Genomic DNA, 16,969 nt, shown 5'->3' with positions numbered 1-16,969 from the left:
TCTGCCGCCCAGAATTTCCTGAAATCGCAGGGACGTGGTGCCCCCACCCTGTCCTCCTGGTGTCCAGGCTTCATGCCCATCTGGCTCTGAGGGTCCCTAGAAGGGGCTGGGGCCTACTGGCCCCTTGGAGGTAACAATGGATGAGGGGAGGGTAGGCCCCTGCAGTGCATGGGGGATGGATGCAGCTGCCCCCACCCCTACGCCATACTCTTCTGGACTCAGTCCTGAGGGTGGGGGCAATGCATGGGGGAATCAGGACTGTCCCCCCCTTCCCAGGACCTCACTCTGTCCCCTCGGGCTCCAGCTGCTGCTCATCACCTTCCCAATAAGCCCCACCTGGCTACACCTGGAGATTAGCAGTGTTTATAGGCAACTCCTGTGGGGGGGGCAGGCGGGGCTGGGGAAGGACTCTCAATGGAAACCCGGCAACCTGGGGCCTTCCTGTGTCTGCAGCACCCAGCAACCGCCAAGGCAACGCGGCGCTCTGGGAGCTGTGGCCACCCTCCCACAGGGGGTAAGCCGCGGGCCAGTCTCCAGGGGGTAAACTCAGCCCAGCTCAGGAACCCTTCAAAGACACCACAGTTGGGGCTGCTTCTCCTTGCTTGCTGATAACCTGAAACCCAGGGAGGAGGTGGGTCTGTGGTGTCCCAGGATGCTGGACTCCTCAGTGGCAGATGCGATGACCCGACTGACCCTGAAACTCTTGGAGAAGGTAAGGCAGTGGGGGCAATCATGTATTCAACAGCTTGTCAAAGAAGCACAGATTCAAAAGGTAAGTTATTATGCCTGTCAGTATACTCCTGCTTCCAAGGGAAAACACTTTCCTGTGCTTTTAGCCTTATGATGAAGGCCTGTGGTCTCTTGGTTTTCTCTGCCTTTATGCAGAACCAACTAGGTTCTTCTGGCAGCTTCTCAGCTGGGAGGCTGGATACACCCACGGCCCAGAGCATTTTCAGGGCCCACAAACTCCCCTGCAGAGCCTTCTGGCTTCAGTGTTTGGAGGAGACAGGCTCTGGCTGGTGCAGGGTCTACAGCCACGTAGGCCGGCCCTGGGGCCCATCCTGACAGCTGTCTTCCTGTCTTCCACGGCCAGCCTGCCCACCAGCACAGCGCCTCCTTCTGGGTGGCCCATGGCCAACGTGGAGGGGCTGGCAGGGGTCATCCCAGGACAGGCCCAGACTGTGCTGCTCAGCCCAGGGCTCAAGGGGGCGGGGCGGGGCGGGGGTGGGGGGTGGTCAGGGACACGGAGCTGGCCTGGCTCAGGCTCTGCAGAAAGTTGCTTGAAAGGGGCCACTCACCTCAAAGCATCTGCCCTGAGATTTCAAGGTGCACACACTTGAAGGTGCACACACACATTTGTGTGCACCAAATGGAAAGCCTGACGCCACAGTCCTAAGAGAGTACGGATGACCCTTGCCACCTCCCCCCACTCTGTCCCCAATCACCTCCATCTGGGACTCTGGTCCCAGGACTCTGGGGCAGGTGCTCCTCCCCCAACCCAGACCCCACCCACTCGCGCACCGTCCTTTTTGACATAGAAACTGGAGCAAGAGTGTGACGATGTGGAAGGGAATTCTGAAGACCCCCACCTCATACCAGGTAAGAGCCCAGGCCACTGGGAGAACACACACACACACACACACACACACACACACACACACACACACACACACACACACACACACACACACACACGGTGCCCTGCCAAGCACACCCTCATAGCTTACCGCACCCTCACAAAAACCCCAACAGGGGATGCATTCATCATTCCCATTCTGCAATTAAGAGAAGGGGAGTCCAGAGAGGTCTGATCGTCTGCCGCAGGGTGCCCAGCTCAGACATGGCCACGCCTGGATCCGACTTGTGTCGCTATGAGCTTGTTCTGGGGTGGGGGGTATGCAGGGTTCAACCTGTCAGGTGGGCACATCTTCAGGCACCCAGACCAGGCGCCCCTGTGCATCTGCCACCCTGGCCAACGGTCGCTCAGGCCACATGAGGTGGAGGAGAAGACCGCTCTCCCGGTGACAGTGCCCAGGTTCAGGGACATCTGGGTGAGGTGCTAGGGAGGCCTATGAGAGCACTGCCTGTTCATGGGGAAGAGGCCCTTTGGCAGTGGGAGCTCCAGGAAACTCGTGAGGAGAGCAGGCAGAGCCCAGGGCTCAAGTCCAGACAGGAAACGCCAAACCAGGTCACCTGGCCAACAGGTAAGAGCAGAACCATGGAGTGGGCCAGGGCAGGGGGACTCCTGGGGACCCCCCCCAGGACAGGCTGCTCTAGGCATCCTAGGTCTGGGGGGTGGAGAATGGGTGTGCTGTGCCCGAGGAAGGAAGGCCAGACCCTGTTCAGAGCCTCCTCTTGAGTGGGGACCCCTCTCTCAGGAGGCTGCAGATGGCATTACCTGTGGCTCGGTGGACCGTACCAGCCCCCAGACTGCTTGGGGCCCCCAGATGGCTCCAGGTGTCAGGAGGCCAGGCTCACAACCCGGTCGCACTCACTACCGAGCCCCGTGAGGACCTTCTCCCTCTCACCAGAGTGCAGCAGAGCCCGAGGAAGGGCTTTCTGCCATAGGGCCGTGCTTGGGCCCCGTGTGGGAACCTGCCTGATGTGACACCCCGCAGGAAACAAGGACAGGCTGGATGCAGCCCTGCTGGGTGCTCTGAGGAGGAGGCAAGATCTTCTGCAGAGACTCTGGGTAGGCCGCATGTCCAGCAGCTGTGTGGACCCTGATCATGACCAGGCCAGAGGCACGGGGGAGGGCTTCCTGGACTAAGCACTGGTCCCTGATGTCTGTGACCTGTGGGTGGGTAATGGACGGATCCGGAGCAGCTAGGAGCCTGCGCACCTGGATCCTGGACTTCATGGAGAAAATAACACCTGCATGCACGTTTTCCGTAGTCTAGGTTCCAGCAGGAGTGTTAGCTGAAAAACCCTGCTTTGGTTGCACGTTTCCCAAGGTAGAAATTCTGTGCAAAGGGCCCAATTCCTACAGGAAGTGGGATTTTAAGATGGCCAACGGCTTCGTCCAAACTAAATGCACCAGCAACAGGGAATGACCATGAGAAGCGATTAATTGGGTCCAAACGTATAGTTATGATAAAATGCCATGTGGTGATGGAGGAAAGAGAATATACTCTGTTGGCTAGACGAAGAGAACAACCAGAAACGGTTCATTATTTGGTAAACTTAAACAGAAGGTTAAGCTCCCTCCCCTTCCCACCACGTGAAATGAAGGGTTCCTCTCATGTGTGCCCCCCACGAAGAGCCTGGCTCCAATTCCAGAGGGTCTGTGCCCCGAGTGGACCAGGAGGACGCCCTGAGACCCCCCCGCCAGAGGACCACATGTCCGTGCACCTCTGCGCCAGGCGGAGTGCGCGCCCCGGGCACCCGGTCTCCTCCCTTCGGTGTCTGTGGCTCTCCCTCTCTGGGTGCTGCAGCTCTGCATTGTGTCGCAGGAACAGCATGTCCTAGAGGAGGGCTCCCAGGCCCGAGCACGGAGCAGCGTGAACAGAGGAGAGGCCCGTGGGCCAGCGCTGCCCCCAGAGGTGCCCCCCATGGGCATCTACCCTGCCACCTCCCTGCCCCCGCCAGCCCTGGAGCCACCACGGATTATCCAACACTCAGTAAGTCTTCATGAGCTGAGGGCAGAAGCAACGTGGAGAGGATGGGGTGCCCACAGAGACCCCTCATCCAAACGGAGACTGTGGCTTTTTGTGGTCTCCAGACCTACCTCCACAGCGTTACGAAGAGGGTCAGTCAGCTAGGAGCCAACAGTGGCCACATTTACCATGTCCCGGGCACTGCACAGGGACCTCCCTGGCTCCTCTCTGCAGTCCTCACAGGTGCCCTGAGAACTGGCTTTGGGGAGAGGGCATGGTCTTACCCCCTTATTACAGAGGAGAGCCTGGGGTCCCCATTCAGCCTCCTGACTCTCAGGTTGTAGCCTTTACACGAGGAACAGAAGTACTCAGCATCAGGAAGGCCCTGAGTTTGAGGAAGAAGTGTGTTAGTTCTTTCTCAAAATTTCATAATGACCAGGGGAATCCTAAGACCCTAATCTCAAGGGCAGAACTTAAAAAGGTAAAAGAATGTTCCAGGTTTTGAGAGCCTCAAACCTTTGTTCAGCATTCTGGGTTGCAAGCAATGGAAAGCAACTCTGACCCTCTTAAGCAGAAGGGAATGCAGCAGAAGGCAGGTGAGTGCAGAGAAGGGCCAGAAGCCAGGGACAGGGCTCATCAGAGCCCTGGGGAGAAGAGCAGGCGGAGGTGGTGGGCAGGACCAAGTTGCAAAGGTTCCGGCCAGGGAGGCAGCAGTGTGGGCAGACTAGGCCCGTGACCTGGAGCACCTTTGTTCTTTGGAAGAAGACCTGGCAGCACGAGGTTGAGGGACTAGAGCAGGAAGGGGTGACCCCAGATCAGGGAGAGATCTGTGCTAACGGAGCCCCCAGGGCCCCCTTTTGCCCCTGGGCTGTCTGTGTCTAGGCTCTGGATCTCCCCTCCTCAGCCTGCATCTTTGGATCTTCCAACACTGGGACCTCCTTCCAGGAATGGCAGGGGTGGTGGGGGTTAGAGGCAGGAGGCTTCCCCCCCGCAATTCCCAAACATGTTCACACTCACAGCAATTCACGTGGACCCAGTTCTGCTTGCACCTTTCAATCAGCCCCACTGACGACAAAAGGGCAAGCAGGGCCTTTGGTGGTTACAGTGAATTTCCTTGATGCTGGACTCAGAGACCCCGAGGCAGGGTGTCCCCCAAGCCGGGGACGCCACAGCTTTATCAGTCAATGCGTTGGGTAGCAAAGCGCTCTGCGGGCCAGAGCCGGCCTGCCCTCTGATTTTGTGCGACCTGTAAGCTGAGAACGGTCTTACACTATAAGTGTTTGGGGGCTCAGCCCCCCAACACTGGCTCAGCCTGGGGTCAGCTTGGGACGCCTTCCCTCTGCTGGTTCTGAATCTCGCCCTGCTCGTGCTCCCTCTCCCGCCTGGCTCGCGCTCTCTCTCTCTCTCTCTCTCATCCTTTACCTCTCCCTCCCTCTCTCGCCTGCACTCTCTCGTGCTCTCTCTAAAATAAATAAAATCTTTTAAAAAATGGGAAAATCAAAAGAAGAAGCATGGTTTGTAGCATATGAAAATGATGTGAAATGCAAATCTTAGTGCCCGTGCGGATGTGTCACCACCCGTCCCGCGCGCGGTGGCCACTTTGCAGCCGCCCTGCTGGGGGAAGCCTTCACCGCCGAGGCCCTGTGGCCCACAAAGCCAAAACTATTTATTGTCTGGCGCTCTACATAGAGAGTCTGCCAAGCCCTGGTTTTGCCATCATTCCTGGGAACTAGGAAAGAAAGGACAAGGCCTTATCCATCCAGAAGAGGAGTGAGATAGAAAGTCTTGGTGCATGGTCAACACCTAGTGTGGGCTTGGAATTGGTGTACGTTCCTTTTAACTGGAGAGAAGCCAGAGATTATTTTCATGACCTGTTCCTTGGATGCCTCTATTCAAGCGGTATTAATGAAACCGGATGTTAGCTTCTTCTCCTGAAGACAGGAAATGGGGGAAAATTAAAAATAGTGTTTGTTAGGGGCGCCTGGGGGGCTCAGTTGGCTAAGCGTCTGACTCTTGATTTTTGGCTCAGGTCCTGATCTTGGGGTGGTGGGACTGAGCCCCACATCAGGAGCCTGCTTAAGACTCTCCCTCTCCCTCTGCCATCCCCCACCCACAGCCACCCATGTGCGTGCACAGGCACGCTCTCGCTCTTACAAAAAACAGGCTATGTGTTACTATGCTAGGGCAGCTTAAACAACGAAGTTATTTTCTTACATTTCTGGAGGGCGGAAGTCCAAGATTACCAATCAGGTTCCCGGAGAGCGTTCTCCTCCTGGCTTGCAGACGGCTGCCTTCTCACTGCCTTCACATGGTAGACAGAGAAAGCTCTCTGGCATCCCCCTTTTTACGAGGACACCAGCCCTACAGGATTCGGATGTCACCCTTATGACCTCACTTAACCTTTATTACCTCTTCACAGGCCTGATCTCCAAATACAGACACATTGGAGGTTAGAGCGTCAACACACGAATTTCAGGGTGGACACAAACATTCATAACATATCATGTCCTAGGTGATACCCAGACTCAAATATCGATCTACTAAGCAACCAATTCAATGTATAGGGTTAATCATTTAAAGTTTCTCTTGGATGGATGGATGGATGGATGGATGGATGGGTGGGTGGGTGGATGGGTAGGTAGACGGGCAGTGGATGGGTGGGTAGAAGGGTAGGTGGGGAGGTGGATGGGGGGGTAGACAGGTGGGTGGGTGGGTGGATGGATGGATGTGGGTGGGTGGATGGATGGATGGGTGGGTGGATGGTTGCTGTAGAACACGGTCTCCTAGGGCATATTTAGGGAACTAATCATCTGGCTCTTTGTAGGCCCCCCAGCCTCCTGCCACCATCATTCAACAGCTACCTCAGCAGCCCCTCATCACACAGATTCCCCCTCTCCAGGCCTTCCCCACTCAAAGAGCAGGAAGTATTAAGGAAGGTAAGTGTTCCATATTAATACTGTCATGGGTTTATAAAATTCTCTATCAAAACAAAAAATATTTTTATAAACAGGATAATCATTGTAGCTTTTGGCTACCCAGTCGAAGCTACATATTAGCAACACAAAATAATTTTAACTTTAAGAAACCCTTATATGATAGATATCTCTGAGGGAAGAAAACAAGAACTAGGAATCGAGAGAACTGGGTTCAATCCCAACTAGCTCTACAAAACCCTGGCTAAATTGCTTCTCCTTTTAAATGAGTTTTGTTTTGTTTGTTTTGGTTTGGTGCAGGGAGGGGAAGAGGGAGAGAGAATCTGAAGCAGGCTCCCCTTTGAGCCCAGAGCCCAGATGCTGCAATATGATGATGTGGGGTCGATCTCATGACCCTGAGATCATGACCCGAGCTGAAACCAAGATTTGGGTGTTCAACGGACTGCACCACCCAGGTGCCCCTTAAATGAGTTTTAAATACTTGAGATTTAAAACTGCTTTATTGAAATGACAGAACAAATTGCACAAATTTAAAGTGTGCAGTTTGATGAGAGCTGACATATGTGTCTATCCATGAACCCAACTAATCTAGCAGTGAACACATCCACCCCCCCAAAAGCCTTCCTCCCTGAGGACCAAGGGTGTTAGGCTCCGGGAGCAGAGCTGCGTGTAGAATCACAGGTCCGTGTTCTCAATTCTGCCCTAGTGACGACTACCAGCTTCTTTCGTTACTGTAAGTCCATTGAATGTTGTCACACGTGCCAGGCCTGGTCCGAGGCTGCCTCGCACCGCGCCCCTTACGAGGTTGCCCTGCGGGGGCCAAGCGCAGCCGGTGTGCTCGCAGAGGCAGCCCTGCTTGGTCTTCTCCATCTCTCCTTGGTGGTTTTTCCAGATGAGTTTAGTGAGCGTCTGTCTGGTTCCAAAGGCAAACTGACCAGAAGCGTGTGTGCTCTCCATGTGCCTGTGTGTGCAAATGCTTGTATGCCTTACAAGAGAAAAAGTGGCGTTGAAGATCAGTGGTAAAAAATGAAATCCTCAATACGTATCTCACTATTCAGACAAAGTAAGGTCAAGTCCTTACCCCACTCTTTACATCCAAACAAATTCTTTTTTTTTTTTAAGATTTTATTTATTTATTTGACACAGAGAGAGAGAGCAGGAACACAAGCAGGGGGAGTGGCAGAGGGAGAAGCAGGCTTCCTGATGAGCAAGGAGCCCGATGCAGGGCTCGATCCCAGGACTCTGGGATAATGACCTGAGCCAAAGGCAGATGCTTAAGGACTGAGCCACCCAGGTGCCCCACCCAAACAAATTCTGACCTGATCAAATATTTGAAGGTAAAAACAGGCCCTCTCAGAAGTACCCTAACCACCGCCCTGGGGAGCTCGTGAGCATTTTAGAAACTGCGGTACCATAGACTGTATTCCCCAAGCTGTGCCGTTTGTTCTGTGACTCACTCTGTAACTGGTAGACCCAGTCTCTCCCCTTCACCCACTTTCCCCAAGCCCCACCCCCACCCGCCCCACCAGCAACCATCAGACCGGTCTCTGCATTTGTAGGTCTGATTCTGCTTTTTGTTCATTTATTCGTTTTTTCCATTCATTGGGCTTTAGTATGAAGTTGAACGCGTGGGATCTGGAGCCCCCTGCCCCCAGGGATGGAAGGAGCTTGGAGCACCGCGCCCCCTCCTCCCACCCAGTTAGTACTGCTCTTTCTCTTTTAGAACAACTTCCCAAACTAGATGCCAGGATGATCTCCTACAGAAATGATCCTGACATCCTACTCACCCTTGGTTGTATCTCAGATCGCCCTTCTGGAATTATCTTCTACCATCTTGAAATAAGCCCTTTCCAAGTTCCTTTAGAACAGTCTCCTGAAGCTCCCTCAGTGTTTGCCTCCTGGCAAATGTTTTTATTTCCCCTTGTTCTTAAATACTAGCGTTGCTGGATATTCAGATCTAAATTGATATTTATTTTCTCTCAAGGTTTCCTGAGGACCCTTGTGAGCATGTTGGGCCCACCCAGATAATCCAGGATAATCTCCCCACCTCAAGATTCTTTTTCAAAAATTAATTAATTTTAAAAATCGTGGTAAGGGTGCCTGGGTGGTACAGTCAGTGAAGGGTCCGACTCTTGGTTTCAGCTCAGGTTGTGATTCTCTCTCCCTCTCCCTCTGCCCCCACCCCCCTCAAATAAATACATAAATCTTGAAAATAAGTTGTGGTTAAAAAACATAAAATTTACCATCTTAAACATGTTTAAGTAGTGTTAACTGGATCCACGTTGTTGTGCGGCAGATCTTTAGAACTTTCCATCTTGCAAAACTGAAACTGTGTCTCCGGGTCCCCTCCTACCAGCCCCCAGCACCCACCACCCTACTCTCTCTGAATCTGATGACTCAAGTACCTCCTATGAGAGGAATTGTACAGTATTTGTCCCTCTGTGACTGGCTCATTTCACGTGGAATAATGAACATCTTCGAGTTTCATCATGTGGTGGCAGGTGGCAGACTTTCCTGCCTTTTTAAGGCTGAATAACAACACTCCATGGGATGGATGGACCACATTCTTTTAACCCTTTGTTTGTTGATGGACACTTGGGTCGCTTTCATCCAAAACTTTTTTTTTTTTAAGATCCTATCTATTTCTTTGAGAGAGAGAGAGAGGCCAAGAGAGAGCATGAGTGGGGGGCAGAAGCAGACTCCCCGCCAATGGGGAGCCTGACACAGGGCTCCATCCCAGGACCCCGAGATCATGACCTGAGCCAAAGGCGGACACTTAACCGACTGAGCCACCCGGGCGCTCCTCCATCCAAGACTCTTAATCACATTGGCAACATCCCTTTCACCATATAACAAAACACAATTCACAGGTTCCGGGGATTAGGGTGTGTACATGCTAGGGGTCCATCATTCAGCTGACCACACTATTCAATCACATTATTATCCCACAAATTGTGGGCCTGTTCTTTTGGGGCTGTGGAGCCACCACACGGTCTCATCTTCTGGGGAATGGACATGTACGTTTCCGTGGGGACGATGCCTAGGGCTGAGATGTTTGGGTCAGGAAACACTGCCAGACAGTTTTCCAAAGTGGTAGTGATGTGGGATCATCAAGCCCACAGTCAAAGAATTCTTGAGATGTCTCTGGTGCAAAAGGTGTTTTTATTAAAGCCCGGGGATAGGACCCGTGGGCAGAAGGAGTTGCACTGGCATTGTGAGGAGCGACTGATTATATACTTTCTAATTAGTGGGGGTTAGGGACAGCGTAAGTCTCTAAGGAACCTGGAAGCGAGGCTTTCAGGACCTTGAGGGGCTAGCTGCTGTGAAGATAAGGTTCCTTTTCAACATGAAGGCACTAAGGCAGTTCCTTGAGGAAGGTTACACTCTGCACGTCTCTGGAATCTATCAGTGGGCTGCAAGCTGTAAGGAGATTGAATTTAAGCTACATTTCTCTTGCCTTTGTTTCTCTCATCAGTAGTACCTGTCGACACTCCACAGGAGTGAACAAGAATTGCTTGCAGCAAGTCACCAACCCTCGGTGTCCTTAGACTGTTTCATCTTTGCCAATCTGGTGGGCATGGCGGCTCCTTCCAATTCTAATTGCATGTCACCTTTTCATATATTTATTGGCTGTTTGAATACCCTTTCTGTGACGTGGCCTTTCAAGTGTTTTGCCCATTTTTCTTCCAGGTCATCTGCCTATCTCCTTGGTTTCTAGGAATTCCTCATGTATTCTAACATGGGTCCTTTTTGATACACATATTGCAAATTGCTCTCTTTGTGGTGTCTCTGGATGAACACAAGTTCTTAATTTTTAATAAAGTTCTGTTTTTCGGGCTTTTTCCTTTACGGGTTCGTGCCTTTTCTGTCCTGTGTAAGAAGCCTTTAGCCACTCAAGGTCATGAAGATGTTCTACGGTTTGGTTGACTTTTCACATTGAGATATACGACTCACCTGGAACAGATTTTGTGAGCTCTGAGTCAGGGACTGGTTTATCTTTGCCATGGATATCGGTTTGGCCCTGTGCCACTTATCGAAGACCCTCTTTCCCCACAACACCAACGTGTGCCCCTTACCCTGAGGCAGTAACATCGGCCCCACGTGGTTTCCTCAAGGGTCTTTGCCCAGAACGGGGCTGCCAGACTAAGCCTCTCCACGCTCTTGTCTTGCAGGGATAAGAGTTCCCACAGGTGTATTGCTGTGCGAATCTGGCTCTGTGCCCCCCACCACCCCATTGCTCTCAGGCCTGGGACAAAATCTTTTAATCAAGGGTCTCTAGAGAAACAGAGCCAACAGGACATGTCCAGATAGAGAGAAAGATGTATTTTAGGGAATTGGGCAATGTGATTATGGAGGCTTGGCTAGCCCAGAATCTGCAGGGAGGGCTGGCTGGAGACAAAGAGCCGATTCCAGTGACAAGGCTGCTGCCTACCCGGCTCCTGGACACCCCTGCGGGAGCCCCTGCCCAAGCCTCCAGGCTCCCCTTTTTTGACTGGGAGTGTGAGTGGTTTTAGGGACCTGCCTGCCCTTGGTGAGGCTGACAGAGCCTCGAGGCTGTGGGAAGAACTCATGTTTACCTCTCGCACTGACAAAACCTGTTTCTTATTATCCAGAGTTGGTGAAGAGATTGGTTTCCTGGGGTGGCTGTAATAAAGTACCACAGGCCTGGGGACTTAAAACAACAGAAATGTACTTTCTCTCAGTCTGGAGGCCGGAATTCTGAAACCCAGGTGTCACAGGGAGGGTCCTTCCTGTCCTGTCTAGCGGTGGCTCCAGGTAGTCCTGGCTGGTGGTCGCGTGGGTCTCATCTCTGCCCCATCCCCATGTGGCCTCTCCTCTGCTGTCTCAAACCTCCCTTTGCCTCTCTTATAAAAACACTTGTCTTCTTGAGGTGCCTGGGTGGCGCAGTCGGTTGAGCGTCGGCCTTCGGCTCAGGTCGTGATCCCAGGGTCCTGGGATTGAGCCCCCATCGGGCTCCCTGCTCCGCGGGAAGCCTGCTTCTCCCTCTGCCCCTCCCCCTGCTTGTGTTCCTGCTCTTGCTCTCTCTCTTTCCGTCAAATAAATAAATAAAAAATCTTAAAAAAAAAACCTTAAAAGCAAAAACAAAAACAAAACATGTGTCTTGGATGTAGGGCCTAGCTGGATAATCCAGGATGATCTCATCTCAAGATTCTTAATTACGTCTGCAGAGACTCTTTCTAAGTAAGATCCCATTCAGAGCTCCTGGGGATCAGGATGTGGACACACTTCCGGGGGCCCCCATTTGCGGGAATGAGAAGTGCAGCAGCCTCTCCGGAGCCCAGTGGACACAACAACACTTTAAAGCACACACATCCTCCAACCCCGAAGTTTCGCACCTCAGAACACATCCCCATTGCCTGTGCCCGTAGGGCCTCTTGCTTGTGGAGCACTGAGTGTGTCTCCGCGTCGGCGATGCTCTAAATCTTTGTCCTCAGGAGAGGCCTGATGATCAGCGTGTGGTCTGTGAGTGATGGAGCCTCTCCTTTCAGACATGGTGGAGATGATGCTGATGCAGAACGCACAGATGCACCAGACCATTATGCAAAACTTGATGCTCAAAGCCCTGCCCTCATCAGCGTTTTTGCCCTCCGGGGGATCACAGGCCGCCCCCCTGTACGCCACTGCTCAGGTAGGCTCAGCTGGGGACAGGCACGGAGGTAAAGGAGGCCACCCAAATCAAAACCAGAGGACCTGGGTGGCTTTTCTTCTGGAAGTCCGTGCATCTGTGTAACTCTGAAAAGCACATTTCTGACTCCTGGGTCTGTGATCTGCTCATGAAACCCCCTGACACTCCCCATTCCCACCTAGCTGAAGAATGAGTTACGTGGTTTGGGGCCCAGAAAGCTGCTTCCTAGAGCCAGATGAACTCTGCTGGGGCCTGGCCCGCCCGCCCCCCCTTCCCTCCCTCCCCCCTCCCCCCACCCCCCACCCCCATTGAAATGGGCTGGTGTGTGTGCTGTGCTGAGGACCTGCAGCGGGCTCCCCTTGTCCTCCTGCAAGCCAGAGGCAGAAGCGGCCCTCCGTGCATCACCACCACCACTACGCGCCCCCAAGTCCCCTGCAGGCCATCCCAGCACCTGGCTCCCTGGCTGGTTACTGCACATGGCCCACGGTGGTCTCGGCCACCGCCCTCCCACCTGCCTCCAGCTTCCTGCCAGCCCTGCACCACTTGGCTGGCCCCTCATCAGCAGCCCTTAGCCCGTAAGTCAAGGCCAGCTTCTTGTTCTGTGGGTGGGAATACCTAGGGACTGGGTTGCACCTCCTCTCCCCTGCTGACAAGCCAGTGGACCCATCTTTATCTGGTCCTAGGCTGTAGCAGGGAATTTGGAAAGGCCCTCCCATCTTCCCCAGGGAGGCAGGTGGGTCCTTGGCAGTATTAGCCCCTGGAGGTCCCGGTCTGAGAATGGACCGAGGCCAACCTCCTGGGGAAGCTGCTTGTGGCTTGGGTCATTTGTCCAGCATGAGCAGGGCTCTGGGGACCTGCACCTGAGCCCTGGCTGCACGGCTCACCTGTAGTGTGGTGTCTGCATGCTAGGCCAGGGCAGTAACTGCACCCATATATCCAAGCTTTCCTAGGGTGGCATCTGATGGCGTCCAGCCCACGCAGGCTCCGGGCTTGTGAGCCTCCACATGTGGACTCTGGTGAGCAGCAGAGTCCTGGGGACTCTGGGGGCATCGGGTGTGGTGGGGGAGGCCCGGCAGAAGGCTGCAGCCTTGTCCCTGGATGCAGGACCGCGAGTCAAGAGGGAATACAGGGTTTCATCAGGAAAGATGGCCCAGGAGCCGTAAGAGAAAAGATTGGTGGAATTAGCTGCTTACACCATAAACAAAGTCAAACATGATGATAACTGGGAGCTCTGCCTGCCACGTGGGGGGCAGGAGTGAGGGTTCCTGCTAAGTGAACGGAGCAAGGCAAGCGGCCCGCTGGGCTCTCCCGTGGAAAGGTGCCTTCAGGTGTGGAGAGGTGTCGTTGCTGGTCTGCACAGCTTTCTCCTGGAAGGGAGACACTCGAGGTTGAACGTGGTTCCTTCTGAAGGGGGCTGAGGAAAGGGAGCTTTCTCTGTGTGTTTGTTCTTCTTGGTTCTGTCAGGGCTTCTGATGTGAACGTCACCTTTACTCTTTCTTCACTTTTCGTGACCTTTTTTTTCTTGGTGGAATCATGTTCCCTTGCTGTTTTATTTATTTTAAAGATTTATTTATTTACTTATTGAGAGCATGTGCATGAGCGGGGGGGAGGGGCAGAGGGAGAAGCAGGCTCCCCACTGAGCAGGGGACTTGATCCCACAACCCGGAGGTCATGACCTGAGCCAAAGGCAGACCCTTGACCGACTGAGCCACGCAGGCGCCCCATCCCTTGCTGTTTCAATGTAATTGTCATGTAAATGTCATTTTTCAGCGCCACACGTTTTCATCAGCCCCTTTTGGGTAAACCCTCTCGTGCCCTAACTTCCACAGTAGCAAGAGCCCAGTCCTCCTCACTGCTCCCGTGGACCCTGCGGGCTCGCCGCAACGCTGGCCTGGGAAGCGGTGGAAGCAGGTGGCTAAGGAGGTGCCACGCAGCTCAGCTCCCTCGGGCTGGACCCCTGCTCAGGGAGCCTCCGAGGCAGGAGAGCGGCAGGGGTCCACACGGTGTGCCTGGCATATGCTTTTGTGAAATGCAATTAAAGTTCTGACTCAATTTCTTATTTTCACATTGACATTTTCTAACATGGTTCTCCTGTTTGGTTTTATTTCTCAACATAATTGTTAGTTCAATATGGGGAATAAATTTGGCAGAAGTTGGTTGTCTTGAGATGGCCTAATAAATTGGAAAAACTGTTTTGTCTGCGTCCTGGGTAAGGAAAACCCCGTTTTTCTCTGCGAATCCCCTTTACTCACAGGCAGAACAGACCCTTCTATCACTTCTAGTTGCTAATTCTGACATCAGCTGGGTGTCCTGCAGCCCCACTCGGTTCTGACACCATCCACCCATGTAAGGACTCAGTCCCATGAGACTCCCCCATGCCAGCCGCAGATTCAGGTTGTCCCCTGTGCTTCTGACCTACTAGGTCAGGGAGCAGAGGTTCCCATGACCCCCTTTTCAGGTTTGATTAGTTTGTTAGGGCGGCTCACAGAACTCGGGCAACACTTACTGACATTAACCAGTCTATTTAAGGGGGTGATAAGGGATGGAGTGGGTCTGGGAGGGTCGCGAGCACAGGAGCTTCTGTCCCGTGGGGTGCGTCACCCTCACCGTGTGGACGTCTGCACCCACCCGGAAACTCTCTGAACCCTGTGCTATTGGGACTTATGGGAGCTTCCTCACGTAGGCCTGAGGTAGATTAACTGCATTTCTGAATACACACAGGAGTGTAGAGGGCCAAGGAGCCCAAGGGACCCCTGGAGCAGGAGGAGGGACCAATCCTGGCAGAGGCTGGGTTTGCAGAAGCTCTGGAACCGGGGCATGGTAGCCAGGTCGGGGCGGACAGAAGTGACAGGTGGAATCAAATAGCCAAGGCAGAGCTCCATGGCTGGGTGGGGAGGACTTTTCTTAGATATAGGTCACACTGGCCAATGTGCTCTGTTGTGTTCAATGATATGTAAGAACCCCTCTGAATCCATAAAAAAGAAAAATCAATAGAAAAACGAGAATGAGGGACGCCTGGGTGGCTCAGTCGGTTATATGGCCAGCTTTTGATTTTGGCTCAGGTCATGATCTCAGGGTGACGAGACTGAGGCCATGTCATCCGCTGTCGGTTGGGCTCCCTGCTCAGTGGGGAGTCAGCTTGGGATTCTCTTTCTCTCTCTCTCTGTTCCTCCACCCCCCCCAATAAATCTTAAAAAAAAAAAAAGAAAAATGAGCATAAGACAAGCAGTTACAGTGGAGGGGAAGCCAATGGTGATGAGAAATACAGGACAGCCTCAGTGCATATGTGACCAAGGGAGGGGTCAGGGTGCATGGAGGTTGGGGTCTGGACCCCAGGGTCACTGCTATGGGCTGCAGGGGGGGACAAGTAACCAGGTCCTTTGGAAGCACTGGGCATTGCCTGATAAAGCTGGATACTCCACCCCTAGCCCCCCAGCCATTTTGCTCTGAGGCCCATACCCAGGGAGAACTCTGTGCCCCCGACATGACCAGAGAGGCATGGGGGAATGTCCGGAATTCCTGCTGACAGGAGTAGCGGGTCTTGGGATCCCTTCAGTCTCTTATTTTATTTTTTTAAGTTTTTTTTTTATTTGACAGAGAGAGACAGCGAGAGAGGCAACACAAGCAGGGGGAATGGGAGAGGGAGAAGCAGGCTTCCCGCAGAGCAGGGAGCCCGACGCGGGGCTCGATCCCAGGACCCTGGGACCATGACCTGAGCAGAAGGCAGACACTTAATGACTGAGCCACCCAGGCGTCCCTCCTTCAGTCTCTTAAAAAGAACTGCAGAGCCAAGAGCTTTGTGGGGTTACCTTTGGTCTTTGCTAAGACTTTCTGCCCAGAACGAGCTTCACTATAAGCAGGCATGCATACCCAAGGCTTCAGGAGCGCCACAAGCCCAATTCTGTGTCCCTGAGGGCCTGGGAAAGTCCAGGCTGACAATAAATCCAGTGGGAAATGCATTTTCATGTCTTTCAAGTGGCTTCGTGGGAGAAACCAGATTCTCAGAATTGTGGTATCCCTGGTTTTAGGACCAAAGAGTCTCTGAGGCCGCGTTTCATTGCCACGACCTCTTCGGAGCTCCTTGACAGAATTCGTGGCGCTGTTGCCAACGCCGGTACCTGGGAGGCCCAGGCGGTGGAGGCCTGGGGTTGGCTCAGCGCACCCCTATGGCCCACTCCCGTGATGCCCTGGGCCCAGAAACAGCTTGGATAAGTCTCTGTGATGCCTCCTGCATTTACTTTAGTATCAGAAGAAAAGGCAAGAAACACTGACAGGAAAGAGGATGGGGTGCGGCAGTCGGAGCCGAGGGCGCCTCCTGCAGCCAGGAGACACTTGGCTCAGCGGGTGGACAGGGGGATCTAGGGTTTTAAGGCTCCAGCCACGGCGGTGCCACGGGAAAGAGGACTTAGGTAGGGTCCCCTGACCAGGGGCTGTGTCTACCTAGGGAAGCGGGATGGGCAGGAGATGTCCGCTGTGGGTCACCTGGCTGAGGCTGTCCTGGGCCTGGCAGCCACCCTAAGGGTCAGCCTTGTCCCTTCCTCATAAAGGCACCAAGTGAAGGTTCCAGGTCACAGTGCTCTTAAGGGCAAGTCGCGACTGAAGCCAACGGTGCTCCTGTAGGAAGGAGGAACCCCGGGCTGCCTGTTCTATTCTCTGGAGCAGGCTGCAGACGCAGGAGAGACAAATGCTTCTGGCCACAGGCAGAACCCCAAGGGATGAAGGTCCTGTGCTCCAACTCTGCATCCTAAGAGCTTAGAACTACTTTATCTGCAATACTGAAAACATGTTTGCTA

General features: G+C 53.4%; 1 protein-coding gene across 6 annotated transcripts; it reads left to right on the top strand.

The window, feature by feature from the left end:
- The first annotated feature begins 515 nt into the window (after positions 1-515).
- Positions 516-15,752, top strand: C1H21orf58 (chromosome 1 C21orf58 homolog). Of its 6 annotated transcripts, none has more exons than XR_003518274.2 (9): positions 516-712; positions 1,539-1,599; positions 2,619-2,692; positions 3,453-3,620; positions 6,421-6,532; positions 12,040-12,179; positions 12,551-12,751; positions 13,118-13,192; positions 14,006-15,752. XR_003518274.2 is itself a non-coding variant. In XM_027585397.2 (9 exons), exons 1-8 carry the CDS (start codon positions 653-655, stop codon positions 13,170-13,172), a joined length of 867 nt encoding a protein of 288 aa, XP_027441198.1. In that variant the 5' UTR covers positions 517-652; the 3' UTR covers positions 13,173-13,192; positions 14,009-15,752. The 6 variants fall into 6 exon arrangements, 3 of the variants coding, with proteins under 3 accessions (XP_027441198.1, XP_027441196.1, XP_027441197.1); XR_003518273.2 differs by having other exon boundaries at positions 13,947-15,752; XR_003518275.1 differs by having other exon boundaries at positions 14,009-14,018.
- Positions 15,753-16,969: the final 1,217 nt, after the last annotated feature.

The sequence above is a fragment of the Zalophus californianus genome, chromosome 1 (genome assembly GCF_009762305.2).
Source record: "Zalophus californianus isolate mZalCal1 chromosome 1, mZalCal1.pri.v2, whole genome shotgun sequence".
NCBI classification, from domain to species: domain Eukaryota; kingdom Metazoa; phylum Chordata; class Mammalia; order Carnivora; family Otariidae; genus Zalophus; species Zalophus californianus.
Note: the sequence above shows the minus strand (reverse complement) of the source record. Positions and strands in the feature narration are given on the sequence as shown.

Coding starts and splice junctions, on each gene's coding strand:
- C1H21orf58 (XM_027585397.2), top strand. CDS start 653: ATGCTGGACTCCTCAGTGGCAGATGCGATGACCCGACTGACCCTGAAA. Junction 3,621..6,420: donor CACGGATTATCCAACACTCA/GTAAGTCTTCAT, acceptor GGCTCTTTGTAG/GCCCCCCAGCCTCCTGCCAC. Junction 6,533..12,039: donor AGCAGGAAGTATTAAGGAAG/GTAAGTGTTCCA, acceptor CTCTCCTTTCAG/ACATGGTGGAGATGATGCTG.